Source organism: Narcine bancroftii, chromosome 2, assembly GCF_036971445.1.
Source record: "Narcine bancroftii isolate sNarBan1 chromosome 2, sNarBan1.hap1, whole genome shotgun sequence".
NCBI lineage: Eukaryota > Metazoa > Chordata > Chondrichthyes > Torpediniformes > Narcinidae > Narcine > Narcine bancroftii.
Genome location: NC_091470.1, coordinates 141,373,748 through 141,397,192, shown reverse-complemented (window position 1 = coordinate 141,397,192; position 23,445 = coordinate 141,373,748). Strand labels below are relative to the sequence as shown.

General features: G+C 37.9%; 1 protein-coding gene across 2 annotated transcripts in view; it reads left to right on the top strand.

Annotated features, from left to right (window-relative positions):
- Positions 1 to 23,225, top strand: part of LOC138754269 (guanine nucleotide-binding protein G(I)/G(S)/G(T) subunit beta-1) — a 61,634-nt gene extending 38,409 nt beyond the window's left edge. Inside the window, exons 3-11 of one of the 2 annotated variants that reach the window (XM_069918255.1) lie at positions 2,592 to 2,630; positions 4,084 to 4,190; positions 8,508 to 8,571; positions 12,365 to 12,527; positions 16,105 to 16,171; positions 17,018 to 17,219; positions 18,449 to 18,665; positions 19,028 to 19,142; positions 21,762 to 23,225. In XM_069918255.1, the coding sequence (XP_069774356.1) occupies positions 2,592 to 2,630; positions 4,084 to 4,190; positions 8,508 to 8,571; positions 12,365 to 12,527; positions 16,105 to 16,171; positions 17,018 to 17,219; positions 18,449 to 18,665; positions 19,028 to 19,134 (966 nt within the window). In that variant the 3' untranslated portion in view covers positions 19,135 to 19,142; positions 21,762 to 23,225. The remainder of the gene's footprint in view (positions 1 to 2,591; positions 2,631 to 4,083; positions 4,191 to 8,507; positions 8,572 to 12,364; positions 12,528 to 16,104; positions 16,172 to 17,017; positions 17,220 to 18,448; positions 18,666 to 19,027; positions 19,143 to 21,761) is intronic. The other variant, XM_069918254.1, reaches the window with a different exon arrangement.
- The last annotated feature ends 220 nt before the right edge of the window (positions 23,226 to 23,445 follow it).

The window sequence follows — 23,445 nt, the reverse complement described above, 5'->3', positions numbered from 1 at the left end:
TAAAATGCTGACTCTACAACTCTAATAGGAGCATTTAATTTACGAGAACAATAGTCTAGTGGTTAAGGGTTAAAGGCTAGTCAATTTAACATGTAATTTTTATTGCTGATCAGTTGCGGGATTTAAAGAAAATCTAACCTGTGGTTTATCGTGAAATAAAATGTGCCATCCTTGCCCAATGTGATCTAGAATGTGGCCCTATGTCAACAAGATGGTTGTTTCAACTCCTCTTTGAAATGATGTAGCAGGTCATTAGTGTCAAAGGGAATTATTGGTGGACAATAAATGCTGAATCTGCTAATACCACCTATAGCCTGAGATTGAATTAAAAACCAGCTTCTGCCAAACAAGCTCTCTTGAAGAGCCTTAATCTTCCATTATGTGGGAAGTGAAATTACACCACCTTTTTTTAAAGGTATCAATGCAGCCAGCTGAATGACAGCTTCTTGTGCTATTAACCTTTGATTTCTCCAATGTCTTAATATGGATCATATTTGTTTCAGCTTTTGTAAATGTTAAATACTCCCCTCCACTGTGTTCCTTGATGTTTTAAGGGACCTGTTAAAATCTTGATTTCTACAAGATTGTTGGGCCTGTATTTTCTCGTATGGGGAAAATTGGACACTGCTCATGAAAGCTATCACAATCTTTGGGTAAAGCAAAGAACGTTTCTGAATATGTAGCTGCTTTTGAGATTTGTGTGCAGAGTATCTGAGCAGTACTGCTTATGTTTAAGCTCCCTCCATGTTAACAGTTAAACCCTTTATTGCTATCTCGAAATGACCTCACCACTCATCACAATTACTAGGTCATCTCTGATTGTGTCCTTGTTTTCTTTCCCACACTCTCTCTGCTCCAAGGGGGGAAAACTCCCAATTCACATTTTAATTATCAAAATCATCACTGTCTCAGCTTTTGACTCACATTTAGCAATTAGTCCTTAATTCAGTAGATTTATGCTTTTGATAACAATTTCAGTGAACTGGGTTGACGTTGTGCAAAACCATCAAGCAGATTTTCATTCCACTATTCAAGAAAAGGGGGAAAAAATGAAAGTAGAAATGCCGGAGAGCCATTTTGAAACGCTAACAACACTTCTGGGTTTCTGAATCCATTCTAAATTGATGGCAATGATAAATTTGTGGTTCTATTACATTTTTGAAGATAGATATCACTTTACATCAAGTTCTAAACCAGAGTTATTTAACATGTTAATGAAAAGTCATAAATTCAACTTGTCAGAGAAAGCTGTAAAATTAAATCTAGTTCTAAATCTTCAGATTCATGTTCTTAGAGGGATATAGACCAAATGCAGGCAAATGGGATTAGCCCAGAATGCCAATTTGATCAGCACGGATGAGATGGGCTGAAGAGTCTGTTCTATGCTGTATGACTCTGATTCAAGAATTTTTTAAAAATGAAACTTGCTGCATTATTTTAGAACTCATCCAACATTTCACACCCTTGACCTGGTTGATCATTAAATTTCCATGGGATTTTGAAGGATGAGCAGTAACTGAATTTTTCCATGACTTTGTATTGAAGAGACAAGACTGCAAAAGCTGGAATCTGAAGCAAAAAAGTCTGCCAGAAGTTGTCAGCGGGTCTAGCAATATCTGTGGGAGAAAAAGAATGGTTAACGTTTTGTGCAAAATCTTTCAATGTTGAGAATGCAGAGAGATTAGCAGTATAATGGAGTAAAAGTGAGAAAGGTTGAACAGGGCTAGTAGCAGATTGGTGAACCAGGAAGGAGTGATGGCTGACCTAGAGGCAGGTATAGATGGCACCGGACTCACACCACCAGGTTAAGGAACAGCTGCTACCCCTCCACCATCAGAATCCTCAACGACAAACTCTGACTCTTTGAAGGACTTTTACTTTCGCACTTCATTGATTTTCTTTTTATTCTCTGTTGCAGTCAGTTTGTATTTTTGATTGTTTGCAGTTCTTTATTTGTTTACATGTTTACACTGTACAGTTTTTTTTTGCACAAGCATTGTAATTTTTGCGCACCTGTAGGAAAAAGGAATCTCAGGGCTGTATATGATGTATGTACTCTGACAATAAATCTGAAATCTGAAGGTGCCAGACAAGGAGAAAGACGAGATGTGAAAAGGGCCAGGTGGAGGAAGGGGAGTTAAGTAGGGTGGGGTGGGAGTTGATAAGGAGAAATAAAGTGTAAGAGTGTGATAAGTAGATGAGATAATAGTGGTGATATGGAAGCTATTACGGGAGAGATGGGCAAGTTGAACCTGATGGATCTGTAAGGGGGGTGGGGGGGGGGTGGCAGCAGGGTCTTTTGATGAAATGAAGGTGGAATAGAATAGCCATGGGAAGGATGAGAATAAGTGGGGTACAGTGTGAAAAAGGAGACAAAAAATGGGGGGGGGGGGGGGGAAGAGATCAGAAGAAGAGAGGGGATTCATTTCTTCTCACTGGAAAATTCATTTGGCCTGTCAACTGCCCAGGTAGAATGATGTGTTGTGTGGATCTTATTGGATTAATGTTGTATAATCTTTTGATGTTTCAGGGTTAACATTTATTGAGATGTGTCGGTGTTTGTTTATTACTATCCTGTTATTCCTTTTCAGGATGCCAGAAAAGCATGTGCGGATGCTACTTTGGCCCAGGTAACGGGATTCAAAATGCTCAGATTTTTTTCTTTTAAATACTTCAGCATAGGAAAGACTGTTCTAAACACCAATTAGGGGTCATCTAATGGAAGGGAATGAAGACATTGCATTAAGAATTGAAAGTTATTGACCTGAAATAAATATTGGGGGATTTATAATTTGGAAATTGGGGCTAAAGTGAGAATTTTAAGGTTTGATATTATGGTATGTATTGAGGAAATACTATGGCATGTTTTAGATTAATTGTGAGTTATCTAAGATATTGGAGATAATAGAAGAACAAATCTAGTTAAGTGGCAATCAAGATGGAGACCAGAACTTTGAAGAATTGAACAAGTATTATTGTGCAGTTTTATTTCTGGTTGAAAACAAATTACAGCTTACCCCACTCCAGCTATTTACATGGAGTTTAGTGGTTCATACTGCAGAATTATTCACAGTTGGAGGTTAGTGACTTTCTGGAAATGTGCACAATGTTAGCAACATTTTTTGGTACATGTTCATGCTCCCATTGTGCTGATATTTACTTGTTTCAGTATTAAGTCCATGGACTTGTTTCCTTTTCCGTTTACACAAGATTTTGTTTCATTCTGTGCACTTTGAATATATAGGTTCAATTAAAGGGATTCACTTAGCAGTGCAACAGACTTCCCTTTTAGTTGGGTCTTTTTGCTTTTAGCCACCAATGACGTTCCACAGTGCATGATATTACATACAACTTGCTTGAAAGATTATCTGACAGTAAACAATTGTTTTCCAACATATTCATTTGCCTGTGATTTGGGTAAGGAATGAAAACATTTGATTGGACTATTGTTCTTTAAATGATGGGATGATTTTAAAGCATAAAGACAGTGAATTTCAGGCAGGAGTCCACAGAGCATATTAAGTCCACTTATCTATTGAAATTATTTCACAGTAAAGAAGTGTACTTGGTCATACTTGAGATCTGAAACTGATAATTTAAGCACAGTTGCCCAAAATAATTAATCTCATTATGAATTTAAAGATTTGGAACATTTTGGTTTAACTTTATTTTCATCTTTGGGTACTTAATAGTGAAATGTCTTTCCTGCCATTTTTTTAACTTTCAGATTCAGGAATTTTATAAGAGTCTCTAATTCTGTTTCTTTTCTGAGTTAACTTGATTTGAAGGGCAATAAAATTTTGAACTTGACTATGAAGTGTCATGTTGGTTAAGGAGATCAGGGCAGAGTCCATCAGAGCTTATTCATAAGTATCCTTCCTCAGATAAGAAGCTCATGTGACCAAGGTTTATTATGAACCTTAATTAGTCAATTTCATTTACAAAAAACCATTTGGTTATTTAGCTCCTGAGAGCCTTTCAATCACTGGATGTTTACAGATTATTGATAATTGTACTGACTGATAATTAATGTGAAATAATTGAATGGTTATCTGATGAAGTATAATTTTTGTTGCCTTGTAGATCACAGCTAACATTGATCCTGTGGGCCGAATTCAGATGCGTACTAGGCGAACACTACGAGGCCACCTTGCTAAAATTTATGCAATGCACTGGGGTACTGACTCCAGGTGCGTATATCATTAGTTATTGTTTTCTAAGTGTTAATATTGGGTTCAGATAAATGGTGATGGTGTAGAGCAGCTCTATAGAATAAAAAATGTCAATTATGGAGGTAACGAGCAGTCTAATAATTGGCACAGCATTATTTTAATGGAATTTTTTTTGAAGGTAATATATTCCCAAAGCCCCTGTTTTCATTACCTAATGACTCTGGAGGGAATCTCGTGCACAACATAAATACAGGTTTTTTGTGAAAACATATTTATGAATTGTTAATCATGTATTTGTTATACTATACACTTATCACCAATGATTGAAATGTATGTAGTAAGAGACAAAATTAATTTAGGACTCCAGCTAAATATACTGTAATCCAAAGAAAGGAACTAAAATTTGAGTATGCATTGCAAGCATAGCTATGATAGGCATTCGCTTGATAAGGCCAATTCAGTAATTATTTTTCATGAGAAGCTTGTTTGGTTGCATTCATACCTGCTTTAAGCTACTCCAGTATTTTGTCAAACTGGATTTCCTGAAAGGAAAGGTTTATAGTCAATAAGCTTCCAAAGTTGTGTGATAGAACTTCACAAATTGGATTTTGGTTATTCACATTATGACACTGCAAGTTTTTTTTTATTAACAGGAGGTACTAAGAAGGAGGTGGTATTGGGTCACTAAGCTGGATAAGTTCACTGGGGCCAATGGATCAAAACAGGTTGTTGGGTGAGGCAAGAGAAAAGCTTGCTAGGGCCTTGATTTTCATAGCTTCTCTAAACATAGTTTGAGGTCCCAGAGGACTGGAGATGTTCATTTAATTTAGAAATGCACCACGGTAACAGGCCCTTTTGGCCCTTGATCCTGTGCTGCCCAAATTGAGTCTTGCATCAGTGATGGGGAAGCTGTTGGGAGAGGATTCCCTGGTATTTGGTAAAAGGATGGTCTTATTGGGGCACGTTAGATGTTGCTGACTTGATCAAGTTTTTTGAGTGAGGAAAATTGATAATGAGATGTTGTCCATGTGAACTTTAGTGAGGCATCTGACAAAGCCGGTAATTTTTTGACGCTCCAGAAAATTAATGCACATGGAATCATGAATAAATGATTTGGCGGGGGGAGGGGTGGAGATGAAGATGGGCTGATTAGTAACATTTCAGACAAAACATAAATTTGTGAAGTTGCCGGTAGTGTAGAAGTTTGTCAAAGGATGCAGCAGGAGATAGATGATATGGGTAGAGAAATGGGAGATGGAGTTTAATCCAAACAAATATGAAGTGTGGTATCTTGGGAGATCAAATGCAAGAGAAAAGTAATGTTTAAATGACAGGATACTTTGATGTGGAGAAATCTCAGGATGTATCCATGGCTCCCCAAAAGTAGCAATACCTTTTGTCACAAAAGGTCAATGGGAGACACATCCCGCAGGCCCTGCATTCTGTTAGATAACCTAGACCACAAAAACATCTACGTCGGTTTGTGTTCATTGACATTCAACACTTATTATACCAGTAAAACAAATGGCCATCTAAGGGATCTGAGAATCTGCTGGTCCCCCAACCACTGGATCCTTGACTTCCTCGTCAGCAGGCCCCAATCAGTGTGGATTGGCATTATCTCCTGCTTTATTCCAGTACTCATGACTGTTGTCAAGTTCAGCTCAGCAATCTATAAAATTACTATTGCACCATTCTAGTAGGCTGAATAACTGAAAATGATGAATCAGAATGCAGGGAGTGATTGATAATTTGTTTGAGTAATGCCAGAACAACCATCTTGCTTTCAGTGTCACCAAGACCAAGATGCTTATTGTTGATTTTTGGAAGGGGAGGCCAAGGGCCCATGTACCTTTTTGTATTGTTCGGATGGAGGTGGAATAAATTAGTAGGTTCAAGTTCCTGAAGACCTTTCTTAGAGCAAGCACATCAAGGCAACTGTGAAGATGGTATACTGTCTCTTCTTTCTCAAAAGTCTGAAGTATTTGGCATGTTGAAGACTGGTGCTATAGGTACGATGTAGAAAGTACGCTGACTAATTGCAGTACTACCTGGTTTGGTAATTTGAGTGCCCAGGAACACAGAAGGCTGCAGAAAGTAGCAAACATAGTCAAGTTCATCACAGCCTCTGATCTATCCATTGAAAACATCTATGTGAGATGCTATCTCAAGAAGGCAGCCAACATTATAAAGGACCCCAGCATCCTTGTCACAGTGTATTCTCACTGCTACCTTGAGGAAGAAGCCATAGAAGCTTGAAGACCAGCATCTTGAGGTTCAAGAACAATATCTTTCCAACAGCTATTGGGATATTGAAAGCAAGAATGATCTGTAATGCAAATTTGGCTTTGGGTGACTTGAATGAGAGCTGGCACCCTTTTATTGGATTTTTCATTCTGACTGATCAAATTATGATTTTGACATTGATATATTTTCCCTGCTCTTCTGCCTTCTTCCCATAACCTAGACTGTTCCTCTACTAGAATCGACTTCTCCACACCCACTCTTTCTTGTCTCTCAATACTTTCAAGATGTGCTCTGGAACATTTGTCCTTTTACTGGAATTTCATGAGTCCTATCGCCAAAGCTGCAAGCCTGCAGACTAGCTTTGGGCATTTTTATATCTCTTCCCTTTTATGGAAATTCAGTAGAGTAATTTCCTTTCTGCAGCTAGCCCCACATTGCACCTGTAGTACTGAGTATTCAACAACTTAAGACTTGAAGAGACAATATACTGTTATAAGAGTACTATCCATCAAAATTATATCACTGGCTGTAAATTTCTGAACTGTCCAAGGTCACAAAACATGCTACAGAAATGCATTGTTCCCTTTCATGTGAAAAATGGTCAAGATCCAAGTACATGTGTGAGAATACAAACTAATTTGCCAGTTAATTAAATGGAGGCAGGTGCAGTGTGGCCAATTAGGCAAATCTAACTGCCATGTGATAAGATATACTCACACCTGAGGAATCATCAGGGAATGGAGTTATTCAGGTGTAGATAAAATAGTGTGTTCCAATGTTTCTGCAAGTTTTGTGCACAGTAAGTCTAATTTGACTTAGGAATGTCAATCAGTGATTTTCAGTTGCATTTAATAGCAGAAGAGGAATTTTGTCTCAAAAGATGATAAGTAAATCAGACTTCCTTTTGAATGCATTTATTAAATATTCATATTTTAATAAAATTGCTTACTCAGGCCTGCTCTTGGATGATTTGCTGTTTACAGCTTTGTTTCATGAAAATAATGCACAGCACAGTGCTTTTTGTATTTGTAGAGCACATCATAATATTTGATAGTTGTAGACCATGCGATAATCTTCTGAAATACTTACACAATCTAATTAATAAATTATACATCTTTGGGGAGAAAACACATTGATGTTTTGTAGTTGGAGCTTAAATTTGAAAACAATGGCAGTGATATGCGGAAGCCACGTTATAGCGATTCAGTTGCCCGTGTTTTGTAATTATAATTTTAAATAACCTTAAACTTGCAAGAATTAGTCTGATTTGTTACTATTATAAAATGCATTGCAGTCAATTGTGAGATGGTACAGTAAAGTTAGTTTTAGATTTTAATGTGTTGTAGACCTTTGCTTTCCTCAAGTTATTAAACCCTTGATATTTAATGACGTACTAGGGAAGATCTCAGGTGTATTCCTGCATTTACTGCTATGAAAGTGGAAAAATATTCCTTCTAATTTTATCACAATACAAAAAACATTTGAACCTTGTGACATTTTCCTTAACTTATGAATTACACTGCTGCTTGAGTGTCAGTGCATTACATTCAATCTCTCTGATGGCACCTAGCATTCTTATGTGCTTAAGTTTCATTTTGTATTCCAAAACATTAAGATATTAATAACAATTTTTGAAATTGAGTCTTATAATTCTAATGTTTTAATATTAAAATCCTTTGGGATTCAATAAAGGGACCCATATGAAATTTCAAAGTGAAATTTATAGAGGTAAAGGAAAATCATTTATGTTGCAAATATTTGAATAATAGTTATTCAAGAAATTCCATTAAATATTTTTTGCAAGTATGAGGAGGAAATAATTTGAGAAGTGAATAATGTTCTAACCTGTTGAAATAACACCTGAGATGATCCTTGTGATTAGCTAATATTAATTAAATAATGGATCTTCTGAGGGATGCACTTTGCTTGTTTTATTATGCACAAGGTACTCCAGGTAATTCTTTCTGAAAGATACTTTGTAGGATGTATGAAATTTTAAAAATGTTTATTTTAGAATTTGAAACCATGTTTGGACCTACGCTTGGTAATTCTGAAAGTGGTATCAGCTGTATTTTTTTCCCCCTGTAGACTGCTTGTCAGTGCCTCCCAAGATGGGAAATTGATCATCTGGGATAGCTACACCACAAACAAGGTGAGTTCAGTCTGAAATTTGGAATTGAATTTGCTTTAAAACTTTTCATGGCTGCACCTAAATTATAAATAGGTTTTCATTATTCTTATTTTGGGAGGCAAAAGGCACAGAGCATTGGGTTTGATCGTGATCAGTAAACATTAAATTTACACTGGCCTGAATGATGGAATGTGGCTGGGTCATGGCCTCTAGCTTCCATTTTATATAGACATTGTTAATTGTCTTCATTATTGGACATTCTTTCTTCTAAATTGACTCCCCACCCCCATCCCAAATTCCAAACTCCTTTCCTCTTCCAATTATTAAGTACCCAGTTAGTTTCCTGTTCAACTAAAAAGTTAGGAATTTTACAGACACTCTCTTCACTGTGATCAGGAGACTCTTGTAGTGAACTGAGATTCACTGGGGGTGAGTTATGATGGCTGGCTCCGCCCCATCTACCCATATGTAACCCTGGTTTCCTGCCTAAACCCTGAGCCCCTCTGAAGACCACTGTAAGACACTACCCTCAGTTATAAGCTAATAAAAGCATACGTTCTCACTCCAGAGTGAGCTTTTATTCACACTACAACTCTTCTGCCCATGAAGGCAACCCCTTCTGTGTGTATGAATTCACATTGGTGTTTTTGACGTTTATCTGAATGTCTGACCGTGTTCATTGTATTACATAGAATGCCTGCTTCCACATTTTTAATACTTTGGCTTCTACCCTACTCTCATTCGTTTTGTAATTCACAACTGTGCCTTTGTCAAATGTGATCTGACTGTCGTGGTCACCTGATCAATTTTTTTTTTGTCCCTTTGTTATGCAAACTTGAGCTTGTCTTAAATAGAGCTGCTCTTGGCCTGCATTGAACTGGGCACCCCTTCGTTGCCCTTGTTGTATGGACTTTCATTGGTACTTGAAATTTAATTTTATCATCCTTGTTTGATTTCTTTGAGGTAGTACAGTTATTTTAAATTTTAATATTACACAGTCATCATCCATTCTCATACTGTGCCCACCACCTGAAGAAGATTCTACTTTTGTAGCTACATCTTTAGCATTATAATGTATGATTTGTTCCCTAAGAGAAATAGCAGAGATATTGCACTGTTGGAGGTCAAATATTGGTGGTTGGAGGGGGGGGGGCGTATACACTTAATCATGGGGCTCTTAAACACTGATATGCAGAAGGATTTGGAGATCCAGGTCCATAACTCGTTGAAAGTGGCCACGAAAGTTGATAGGGTGGTAAAGAAGGCATATGGTAAACTTGGCTTCAATGAATGGGGCGTTGAGTGTAAAAACAAGGAAGTCATGTTGAAACTTTGTTGAGGCCAAACTTGGAATAATGTGTGCAATTCTGGTTGCCCCATTACAGGAAGGGTGTGCAGGCTTTGGAAAGGGTACAGAAGTTGACAAAGAAATTGCCTATTTTAGTCTAGATATGGGGAGATATTTTACAAACTTGGGTTGTTTTCTCTGGAGCATAAGTGGGTGAGTGGTAACCTGATACGTTTGTTTTAAAATTGAGTGGTATTGATAGGATGGATACTCCATATTTTCCCCAGGGAAAATGTGTCACTCCTTGGAAAAGTGTTAAAGGTGAGGGGGAGGAAGATGTGTTGGGCAAAAATCACGCCAGATGTTCTGGTTTTCTTGGAGTAGTGGTGGAACCATATACAATAGTGGTTAAGAGGCTTCTAGGTAGATAGATGATTAACAGAATCAGGATTTATTGTCTTGAACAAGTCATGAAATTAGGTGGTTTGCAGCATTCACATTATAACCATCTTATGACATTACTATACATTTTAAAATAGTAGTGCACAATAAGGCAATGTCTTTCATTCATTCATACTCAGGAATCTGATGGCGGTGGAGTAGAAGCTGTCCTTGTGCTGTTGAGTGCTAGTCTTGAGACTCCTGTGCCTTTTCCTGATGGTAGCAGAGTAAAAAGGGTGTAGCCTGGATGGTGGTGGGTCTTTGAGGATAGAGGCTGCTTTTTTTTTAAAGACATTGCTACATGTAGATGCCCTCCATGGTGTGAAGTCTTGTGTCTGTGATGTCACAGGCTGAGTTAACAACTTTCTGGAGTTTATTCCTGTCCTGATAGTTGGTTCCTCCGTACCAGACAGTGATGCAACCAGCCAGAATGCTTGCCATGGTGGGAGTTTACAAGAGTCTTTGGTGACTTACCAAATCTCTTCAGATATTCTCAAAGTATAGCTGCTGGCAAGCTTTCTTTGTGATTGCATCAACATGGAGGCTCCAGGACAGATCCTTGGAGATGTTGACACCCAGGAGTTTGAAGTTCTTGACTCTCCCCTGACTTCTTCTGAAGTCCATAATCATCATCTTGGTTTTGCTAACGTTGAGTGCAAGTTTGTTGTCATTACATTCAACGAGCTGATCTATCTCCCTCCTGTGCATTTCCTCATTGCCATTTGTGATTCTGCCAACAACTGTGGTGTCATCGGCAAACTTGTAGATGGCATTGGAATTGTGCCTGGTCACACAGTCATGGGTCCATTGGAAATGGAAGAATATCAAGTGCAAGCAGCAGAGTTTTAATTTGAAATGGATATCGTGTTCATCAGACTTGTAGGCTGAAGAGTCTGTTCTTGTGCTGTAAAGTTCTATGTTCTCAATGTACCCACCTCATCAGCTTGTATTTCCTTAATAGCCAAAAGTTCAATAGCCAGTTTGGCAGAACTTTTGATCACCTTCCAGAAACTGGTTTTAAAGATGCCAGGAGATTTCCTTTGTTACAACACCCCAATCACCAAGTAACCAATCTGTAATTAAGCAAGTTTAAAAACCTTTAGCTGGGAAAATGTCAAACAGAGCTGGGTCCGAGTCTTCAGCCTCGGCTGCAGCTGGAGTCGGCGACAGCAATTCCATTCTCATCATTGCGTCCGGTGTTGTCTGCGTTGGATTGCTGCCTGAATGTGCTTTATGCAAGAACCACAGTTGTGTCAGCTCCTGGGCAGGAGCAGTGTCCTCAGGCTCTACAATTCTAGAATATCTTTGTGGGTTATGGTGGCACCTGGCAGTGGAGAGAAGTAAGGGAGCACCGGCAGTGGGTAGTTGCTTCTGGAGTCGTCTTAAACACCGAATCTACATTGAGTGGGTTTTTTGGTTGAATTTAAGGTGCCATTTTTTTAATGCTTTTTGAGGGTTTCAAGACTCAACTTGAACATCAAAATATACAGTAAATATTTATCTGCTCTGTTTCTTGAATAATACACTTTTATCCTGAGTGAGAAACAAAGGTATTGTTCAAAATAGGTGTACTGGGTGTGCATCTCACATTGGTTCAGATACTCTTGTGTCCAGAGAATCCCCCCAGTGTGCCGTTACAATTGGATTTTAATTAGCTCTAAACAAAGGTGTTAAAATTTAATCCAAAACTAATACTTTGTTTGAATTGTTTTGTCTTCCTTTTTATAAAAATCAAAAATTGAGTTTTCAAAATTTACATTGGACATACTCAACAGTTCAGGTAGCACCCATGGAAATAGGAACTGTATAAAAAGTCATCAACAAAAATACAAGCAATTTCTCCCTTTTGCAGATGCTGCCTGGCCGTCAATCTATTTCTAGTATTTTCAGTTATTCTTTCAGATTTTTTGGGGTGGGGGGTGTCATCCCTTTTTAATCTTGGTCTCCTTTTGTAATGCTTAACAAGCTCTGTATATTTGGAATAGGGAAGCATTTATTCTGCTATTTCTGCCTGCTCTCCCCAATGTATCCCCACTAAAATTGAGCCTTCAAAACCTCAAGCTAACTCTCCTTTTTATAAAACAGGTTCATGCCATACCTCTGCGATCTTCCTGGGTCATGACCTGTGCATATGCTCCTTCTGGTAATTATGTTGCTTGTGGTGGTTTGGATAACATCTGTTCCATCTACAATCTAAAAACCCGTGAAGGAAATGTCCGTGTCAGTCGTGAGCTAGCTGGGCATACAGGTAAGCACTCCAGACAAAACTTTTTTTCTTGATTCATGTTGGCACCAGAATGCCAACTTTGTTTCTAATTGTGCTTTTTTCCACTTGTATTAGTAGTTAAAATTGTGATTTCTTAAAATACTTTGATAAGCTGGAAGCTATTCAGAAGCTCAGTTCCTGACAATTTTGCTGAAATAGGTTTCTATTCTATCATCTTATTGGTATTTTTCCAATAGATTTGTAATAGGTAAGACGATCTGAGTCGGGGAATGGTTGTCCAAAGCGATTGGCTTTAAACCACACGCTATGGTCAATCTTTTGTTCCTCTAGTTTTTTTAGTTACTGTTGTGATTGTATTGTTCTATTTTTAAAATCCTTGTATTCCTATTATCATTTATTTTACAAAGTAAAGTAAAACCAAGGTTACATTTGCCTAAACTAGTAACCTTGAGTTTGTGTTTAATGGACCACTTGCTCCCACACATAGCTTTGCCTTTCCAGATAATGTGGACTGTGCTTATCTGTCTTGTAACTTAGTTGTGTTGTAGATTGATTGCCAGTAATGGTAGATTTTTAAAGCTTTTAATTGAAAATCTTTCTTTTGAATCAAAATTAGATTTAATAGATTGAAATTCCTTAAATTCCAAAACATTCCAGCATTGCCTCAGATAAAATTATGAAATGCACTGGCTGATGTATTGCTTAAAGCCTACAATCATTTTGTTATATGCATTATGTACAAATGAAATTGTTAAATATGTAAATCTCTGAAATATTGCTTACATGGTTTGTACCTGAAGTCAACTTGGCAACATGTTCTTTACTATTGGAAGTTTATTAACTACTATAACGCAGTTCATCTGGAACTATTAGTTTTCAGTGAACCATGGCTGGTCATTGAACCAGTTTTGATTTGTGCACAAGTTTAGAAATACACCATATGCATTGTAAAAGTTCTAAGACTTTTTTTCAGTGACGTTTGCTCAATCGGTTATCCCTTCAGCTGCAGCAGACCTTTAGTCAAATGCTAGGATTAATTTTGAAATGTATTCATTAATTTGACCAAAGGCAAAAACTGAAAATGTTAGAAACTTTAATAAAAACAAAATGCTGAAGTCATCTGGTTAGCATTGTATGTCGAGAAGAAAAATATGTAATGATTCAAATCAATCGATGACCTTTACACCAAAGTGCATCATCTATTTTGCATCATTTTGCAACCTGAAAATGCGATGTCCACTTTCCTACATGCATCAAATTACCTCATGCAAACTATCGTACTAAAGTGAAATGTGTATGTCCCTGTTTGCTCTGAAAATTAAACTGGGAAGACTGCTCAGTAGTGGCTAATCAGGAATGATTGGAACCAAAGAAACGTCATATAAATTGGCTAGGAAAAGCAGCAAACCTGAAGCATGGGAGAAATGTAGAATTCAGCAGAGGAAGATGGAGTCTCATTCAAAGGGGGGAAATACAGTACGAGAATAAGCTTGCAGGGAACATAAAAACTAATGGCAAACCCTTCTTATAGGCACGTAAAGAGAAAGAGACTAGTTAAAGCAAATGTAGGTCCCTTGCTGTGAGAACCAGGAATTCATAATGGAGAACAAAGAAATGGTAGACCAATTGGAATAATTTATTTGCATCGTGTCTTCACTAAGGAAGATGCACCTGACGTTCCGGAAATACTAGGCATCTGAGGGACTATCATAGAGGAGGAATTGAAGGCTATTGTTTTTGGTAAATCCCCAGGTCCCAATAGGCTGCATTCAAGACTACTTATCGAGAAGGCCCTTGAGATTGTGGATGCATTAGTAATTATGTTCCAATATTCTCTACGCTCCCGTAGTTTTCTTTGGTCTGGCGGACAGCTAAAGTTTGACCATTTTTTAAAAGAGAGTAGGAAATGTACTAGATGGCCTGACTTTGGTAGTGGGGAGAAAGCTGGAGTCAATTATTAGAAGTCATTGCTGCACATTTGGAGAGGAGTGATGGGATTAGCCCAGATCAGCATGGATTTAACATATGACATTGCAGCATTGTACAAGCCCTTCAGCCTATGATGTTGAGTAAACCTACTCCACAACAATCTAATTTTTCTGTACCTCACCCATAACCCTCTTTTCTTTGCATCCCTGTGACATTCTAAAAGTCTTTTGAATGCACAAAAGGGAAACCATCTAGAATTTGAGAATGTAACCAGCAGAATGATCAAGGTGCACCAGTTACATGGTGTATTTGTCAAGTTCTCTATGGTGCAAAGTATGTAGACGCAACCATGCATAATACACAAACAATGCATACACAGGACAAATATTTTATCCGTATAAATAAATATTGTTTTGTACAAACCAGTCTCGGATGGTTAGTGGGAGCAACTCCTTTGGTCGTTCAGGAGTCTCACTGCCCGAGGGAAGAAGCTGTTCCTTAGCCTGGTGGTGTTGGCATTGATCCTCCTGCATCTCTTCCTGATGATAGGTGCAGCTGAATGATGCTGTTTACAGGGTGGAAGAGGTCCTCAATAATTTTGCACGCCATCTTCAGTCAATAATCCTGGTAGATCACATCGGGTGGGGGGGGGGGGGGTGAAAAAATGTTTTCACAAGGTCTCACTTAAGATATTGGCGTACAAAGTTGGAAAACACACTGTAGGATCTAATGTGCTGACATGGATAGAAAACTGGTTGGTAGGTAGGAAGGAGAGTATGGTAATAAATGGATCCTTTTCAGATGTTGGATCTGAACCAAAGCAGAATTAGTCATTGGAGCAGAAGAGTGTTGTCTCTCACTGTCTCCACAGCTGTAAGAGGAATTGGTCCCTGTGATGCACATTGATGACAAATGGTGCCAAACATGAAAGTCCTGGCTATAGTTCTTGAATTGTCGCATTAATTGATATCAGCCATGTATCAGAATGGCTTCTGCGATTCATGCCTTTGAATGTTGGAGGAAACTGGAGCACTCAGGAAGCCTACAGTCAAAAAAGGAACATGCAAACACCACCAAAAGCCAGCATCCATTTCAGGTGATTGGAATTGAATCCTGCTGGCAGGACCTGCATGAAGATGGATCAAGTTTACTATAATTTAGACTGAAATGCAATGATTGGAGGTTGTTTTATGGGCAGACTAGTAGGCATCTCAGACATGGTAATGCAATTAAGACGATACAAAAGTGCATAATTGCAGAGAGATATCAGTTGGAATGGAGTAACGGCAACGTAACTTGGCTATTTTGGGTTCATACAGGAATCTGATAATGGGAAAGAAACCTTCCTTCAATTTGAGGTGTAATCTCACGCTCTTGAATCTTTTTCCTGACCAGGGTTGAGATTGGGGGGGTTGGGGGTATATTTGAATAATATATGATTCTGTGGAATAGTTTGCCATTTATTTAGGTGGTCCCAAAGTACAAGGATGTTGTATAAAGATAGGTGAAGGAATCCATACAGCAGAATAAAGTTAATCATATGCATGTTACGCACATTGCTGCACAGTTTAAAAACTACAGGAGTAGGTTAGTAAGAAATTAATGCTAACTTGGAATTTTTATAATTTTCCATTTTATTGATTTCAACTTTAACTGTTGCTTTTGGCAGGTTACCTGTCCTGTTGCCGCTTTCTGGATGATAACCAAATTGTAACCAGTTCAGGAGATACCACCTGGTTAGTGTTGAAATTATATTGACGATTCCTGCTGAACAAATTAATCTTTTATGTTGACTTCGTCAAATGGACAACTTTCTTTTCACGCAATATTTGTCTTGCAGCAATTTGTTTAAAACAGATGTTTAAACTCCCCACACCGCCCAACTCACATTCCACTTTAAGCAATCCCTATGCCATAGGCGCTCTGATTATTATGGGATTGCTTTAAGTTGGGATGTGAGTGGGAAGGTTGAGAATCCGTTTGAAACCCAACTGTTACTGAAATATTTTGCTTGAGGAAAAAATGGTCACTGGCCCATTTCCTTTGGAGTTATGTAACCGTGCACATAACGAGTCAATTAGGGACTATTAAAACAATGGCTTTCAAACTTTTTCTTCCACGCACATATCACCTTAAGCAATCCCTTACTAATCACAGAGCACCAATGGCATAGGGATTACTTAAGGATGAATGTGAGTTTAGGAGGACAGTTTTAAAACCACTGGTTTAAAAATATAAACATTCAATGCCAAATGCATTTTGTTTGCTTTGAAAACTCACTAAAGTTGTCCTTAACAGGCAGAAATGTGAGAGTAAACTTCAACTTAAATCCTGATGAATGAGTTGTGTACTCGGGGACCTAAATGGCCTACTTCATATTCCTTTAAATGTATTGCAGATTTGAAATTTTTCTGACAGATTTCTCACTCAGATTATCCAAAAACAGTGCTCGAGTTTAAAAATCCAAGCAGATTTAAGCACAACCCTAATATTTGATTTCTTTAATATTGTTGAACTACTTCAAATATACTCGTGCGTGATAGGTTATGTAATCTGAAGTTTTTTTTCTTCTGTGTTACCAGTGCCCTTTGGGATATTGAAACCGGGCAGCAAACAACCACCTTCACTGGCCATACTGGTGATGTCATGAGCCTTTCCCTCGCCCCTGATACAAGGCTTTTTGTCTCTGGGGCTTGTGATGCTTCAGGCAAACTTTGGGACATTCGAGAAGGCATGTGCCGACAGACCTTCACTGGCCACGAGTCTGATATAAATGCCATTTGTGTAAGTTTGTCTTTTTAGTGCTTTTCACCATGGCTGTATAATGCTGTCTTTTCACTACCAGGCATTTAGTTTTGGTAAAAATATCCATTACTTTCCTGAAATAAATGGCATAAGTTTTAAATAAGGTGATCACAAGACTTTACAAGCTTTTCCTGTTTAAGTTAGTATGTTTATTGTTGGATAAGATTTGATTGCAAATTTTTTTTAATGTAAAACACTTCTGTCATGAAGTGGAATGTTTTGGAGGAAATGTACCAGATCAAATCTATGTTCTGGAGTTCATTTTGAATTTGGACAAATATTAAAACCTTTTTAATCACATTCTTATTCCATCAAAGTTTTAAATTGTGCAGAGGATACCAGAAGAGTTCAATTTCATACTCTTTCAGTAGGCTTTGTGTGCAGTGTCTGAAAAGCAGGAGAAACTTTTTCTCTGCAATCTTGGCCTTGACGTTATAAATAAGACTCCATGTTCAGCAACCCAGAAAAACTAAAGCGTTGCCAGTATTGGAACTTTTTCTTCAATTTTGTAGGCAAGTTCTCAGGTATTTAGACATTCTGAGGCGCATGAAGGTCCATTCCTCGGACATCTGTGGAGCAGCTTCAGTGAATAGAAACTTGGAAATCTAAACCAAGAGAATCTTTCAGATACATTTGTAGTTGGATATTAATTGCAAATTGTCAGATTTAAGTTTTGTCTTTTGACTACGTCAGTGGTTCTCAGCATTTTTCTTTCCTCTCACATAACACTTCAAGTAATCCCTATTCCATTGGTGCTCTGTAATTAAAGTATTGCTTAAGATGGTATGTGAGTGGAAAGGGAAGGATGAGAACCACTGCATTGGCCCATTTCCTTTGGAGTTATGAAACCGTGAACATAACGAATCAATTAGGTACGATTTAAAACGGGTTTTCAAAGTTTTTATTTCCATTCACGTACCACCTTAAGCAATCCCTTAACTATCACAGAGCCCCTATGGCATAGGGAATACTTAGTGATATGTGAGTGGAAAAAAAAGGTTGAGAACCACTGGACTACGTTAAATCAAGGGAAATACAAGAACCTGTGATGCTCACTGCCAATATTGTTATATTATCAGACTGCTTTGTGAAGTGCTTGTTTTAATTTTACATTTTATCTATAACTAAAATTCAGGAAGACTTCATTGGTAATAAAATGTAGGATATTCTGAGGTTATGTATAAATGCCTGTCTCTTCTCACTTTCAGTTCTTCCCTAATGGAAATGCGTTTGCAACTGGCTCAGATGATGCCACCTGCAGGCTGTTTGACCTACGTGCTGATCAGGAGTTGATGGTGTATTCCCATGACAACATCATTTGTGGCATTACATCTGTGGCATTTTCCAAGAGTGGTCGACTCCTGCTAGCTGGCTATGATGACTTCAATTGCAATGTTTGGGATACTCTGAAAGCGGACCGTGCTGGTATTTGTTTCATGCTAATGTGGTCATTTTATTCTTTGGTTATGTAAATATTCCCTTTGCAAGTTGCTCTCTAAATTTGATACTGTTCTGTTCCCTAGAGGTTTTTGCAATATTTCTGTCAATAACATTAAAATATTAACAATAAGTTTACAATGTTTATCATACCAAAAGTGTGATAATTTAGTTAAATACCACAGATGTATTAGCAGGGTAAATCTAAAATTTATAATATTTAATTCACATTAACCTAAATCTAGATTGATAAAAGAGTGAATTGCTTTGTGTCCTTTACTGTCAACTCTCCCCTCCCTTCTTGAAAGCCAAAATACATGTCCTTCACCTTGAAGTTTTGACTGTTTCAGGTGTGCTGGCTGGTCACGATAACCGTGTGAGCTGCCTGGGTGTGACTGATGATGGGATGGCAGTTGCAACAGGATCGTGGGATAGTTTTCTGAAGATCTGGAACTAAACCTGTAGGTTTGTTGGCCAGTCGTGTCTTCGTCTACTATTATTGTCACAGTTTACCGGGCTTATTTTTTTCACTGGACTCTGTTCAAACTTGTGAAAATCCAGCATCAAAGCTTTTTTTAAATGCGATCATAGTTTGCACACACTTTTAAACATAGCTTATTTAGAAGACATGGCTTTTTCAAATAACTGGTGAGGTAGTTATTATGATGCTCCCCCTTTGTGACATCTATATTGGCCTCTTAAAAATGACATTTCAGAATAAAAGTTATAAAATGTTCTGATTCTTCATTATTTTGTAATAGTTTTTATAAAGAGAAAGCCCCATTCAAACCAGGTGGCACAAGTGTGGAAGGGTAAATATTCTTCCAGTGTAACTGCAAGTTGTTAAAAGATGCATTTTTTGGAATGGCTATTTGAGAATAGAGATATGAGGCCCACAGTTTCTGGATGAATGTTCAGCATTCAGACAAAAGCTCTTTTGCAATTCTTTGTTAGGCTGGCTCACATTGACTGGCCACATACTCCATATCTGACATTCATAAAGCAAACTGATGAGTAGCTTTAAAAAAAAAAAAGGCATTTTATTTATAGCACAAGAGATGAATTGATTTTTGTGGGTATTTTTGGCTTTGGGTTGTAAATGAGCTTGATTGATGTATGAGCTGGGTAAACGGTTTAAGGGTGGAAGCTGCCATGTCAAATTTACAAAATGACCTGTGGATGTTGGTGTCGATCAGAATCATTTCAGTAGAAAGTGGCATTTTCCACTCAACAGCTAGATCCTGAGTTAGTGTCAAGTTTAAATGTCGAGTGATGCATCCTCCTTCAGTCCATTTTCTTTTCATCCCTCTTATTGGATATTTAGGAATCATCTGTTGCGATTTTATTTTAAGCAAATGTTTAATAAAATGCTTTTAGTTCCACAACATCTCTGGCCATAGCTATATCTGTACAACGTGCCATGTTGAAAATGGCAGTGTTCAGTTGCTTGAAAGTTGTCTTTACGTTAATTTGTAAACTTGGTCATGTTGATAAGCTAATTAACCTCAAGCCTCTGGTGAAGCATCAGCATTTCATTTGTCATTCTTCTCAGGCAGACTACAAGTACCTTTATTCAGGTGAAGAAGTTGTTTGATCTTATTATCTGGCTTGTGGGGAATAGCTGAAAATTGGGCACAACTTTCATATATTTAAAACATAGAACACTACAGTGTCATTCAATGTTGTGCTGACCAATACATTCCTCAAAAAAGACTAAACCTACCTTACCCCATATCCTCCTTTTTCTTCCATCCATGTGTCTAAGAGTCTCTTAAATGCTCCTAATGTTCCAGCCTCCACCACCGTCAAGCATCCACAACTCCCCACATAAAAGATCTTAGCCCCGATGTCTCTCCTAGACTTTCCTCCCTTCACTTTTTACTCATGCCTTCTAGTCTGTGCTGAAACATTTTGCTTATCCCACTACCTGCACCCATTCCATAACCCCCCCCCCCCCCCCCACGGCCTCTCTCATCCATGTATCTATCCAATTTATTCTTAAAACTTGAGCCACCCTGTATTTACCACATTAGATGGCAGCTTGTTCCCCACTCCCATTACTCTGTGTGAAGTTCCCCCTAAACCTTTCCTTTTTCACCCTAAACCCATGTCTTCTTGTATTTATCTCCCAATCTAAGTGAAAAGTGCCTACTGGCATATACTCTGTCTATACCTCTCATAGTTTTGTAAACCTCTATCAAATCTCCTCATTCTTCTACACTCCAAGGAATAAAGTTGTGACGTTTAATCTTTCCCTATAACAACTCAGCAACATCCTAGCAAATTTCCTCTGCCCTCTTTCAATCTTACCAATAATCCTTCCTGTAGTTTGGCACCAAGAACTGCATACAATACTCCAAATTTGGCTCACCAATGTCTTGTATAACCTCACCATAACAACCCAACTCCTATATTCAATATTTAATTTATGAAGGACTCAAGTCTCCTCTCATCTTTCTATGCACCAAAGAGAAAAGTCCCAGCTCTGCTAACCTTACCTCATAAGACTTGTTTTCCAATTCAAGTAACATCCTGGTACATCTCCTCCGCACCCTCTCCATGGCATCAACATGAACAATAAGTATGGACTCACCTGAGATTTGTAGAGCTGCAAGATAACCTCTTTGCTCTTGAACTCAGTCCTCCTATTAATAAAGCCCAGCATCTCATAGACCTTCTATCCTATCAGCTTGTGCAGTGACCTTGAGGGATGTATGGATTTGGACCCCAAGGTCCCTCTGTTCATCCACGCTCTTAAGTAACCAACCATTAGCCCTGTCCTCAGCCTTTGTCCTTCCAAAATGCATCATCTCACACTTATCTGGATTGAACTCCATTATGCTGCATATGGAAGTCGAATGGTGTGATGTAATAAAATATCGTGGAATGAGCAGACCTCGATCAGAGAATAGGGATTTGGAGGCTAAGAATCGCAAGTGCCAAGGCAGCGAAAGTTAAGTTGAACATAGCTGTGGTTTTGTTTTTCATACAAGTTGCATGCAGTCAATGAATGTTTATTTCCAATTTCACCCAAAGTAAGGAGTTATGGTGCAGCAGTAATGAATTACTTTCATTTTTTTCCAGATTGCAGACGGGACTCCGAGGTGACTGGAAGATCATTCCACATTCAATTATGTTGCATATCCGATCCACTGATACTGACTTGGACACCCTCAACTTCAAAGGGCAAAATGTACTTTTAACCTTTGCTATAATGAAGAGCACAAAGTTAGACAACTTAAAATGGAAGATTCTGTGGTATAAAAATGAGATTGCGCATTCCTTTTGGGACCATTATTTTGTTTTGTCTTGAAAACACTATTATCCCGCAAAATGTAACTAAAAGAAAACTTGTTAAATCATGAATAAATAATTTTTCTCAGTAGATTAAAGTTTTAAAACCATGCGGGTTTGCTGCCAATTAAGGGTTTAAAGACTTTGTGTTAACACGCATCTCAATTTTTCGGTTGTTTTTAGCTAAGGAATTTAAGTATGAAATTTTCTGGAAAACAAGGGAGTCCTTGAGCAGCGTCATCCTGGTTTGTCAATGACTGTAAATTAGTATCAAAGCTATCTTTTTTTGGTCATGTCCTGTGTCATGGACTTTTTGTTGCACAAATATTGCGTAGGAAATATGTTGGAACTAACTAACCAAGACACAGTCATTAATAGTGAATGCTTGTTTTTAAAATGTAATTTTTCCCCCTCTACACTTTAGTGGGTAACATAGAAAAATGAAAACTCCCCAATGAATTTTAAGCTGACTGGTTTCTTGGTAAAGTTGCTCAGTGCCGAATGGCCTGTGCTTACTGGAGATTCCTGCTTTTAGCAGCTGCAGATGTCCTGTGCTTGGATTTGGTCCTGTGTGTATCAAATGATGTAAGTTCAATGTTGAAAATAATCTTGAAATTTCTAAGTTAATTTTTTTGGGAGTCTTTTTGTTTTTCCTTTTACCATGGGTTAACTCTTATAGAAGCATGCTGTAGAATTGCAAAAAAAAAGTGCTTATGGAATTAAGTCAATAGATGTTCTTTTAAGACACCAGTTAAATTGTAACCATTGTATTCATGGCTACACTGTGCATAATGAAGAATAAAGTGCTGGAGTAGCACCCAACACAATCTTGACCTGTTTAAATGATCTTCACAAATGATTCTTAAACAAACCATCCTGTTTATCCATTAAAAGATGAAATTTGTAGAAAGCTTAATGTTAGAATCATTTTGTAAGGGACAGGTTTCTGGCTTTCTGAATCTGTTGAGTTGAACGGCAGAAATTTCTGCAGCCATACTTTACTGTAAACAGAAGTGCTCTTTACTGGCATTAGTCGCTTTTCCATTCTATTCCTGCCAACTTGTACAGATGTGCTGTAATTGTGTGTAGGCCTGCACCGGCAACTCTCCATTAATTCTGTAGGTCTTTCCTCACTTTCCTTTTGCCTTTTGTATTTAATTTTAAAGTCAGTGTACTACCAGAAAGCTGGATGCAAGATAGAAACTATATTAAAATGTACTGTTATTTAAGATGTAATAAAACAGTTTGACACAAGTGATGCCTTGGCTGGTTCCTTTAATCCATTTCCTTAGAATTGTCTAATTAGAAACTTCCAGAAACTAAATTTAAAGAAATTTATGATCAATGCCCAGTCCTAGTGTGCTTTCAGTTACAAGATGGAGCACCAGCAATGCTTCATACACAGTTTGCAGTATTGGGAGGGTATGATGACTTTGACCACGTACAGTTGGGTACTTATCTGAATAATCAAAAT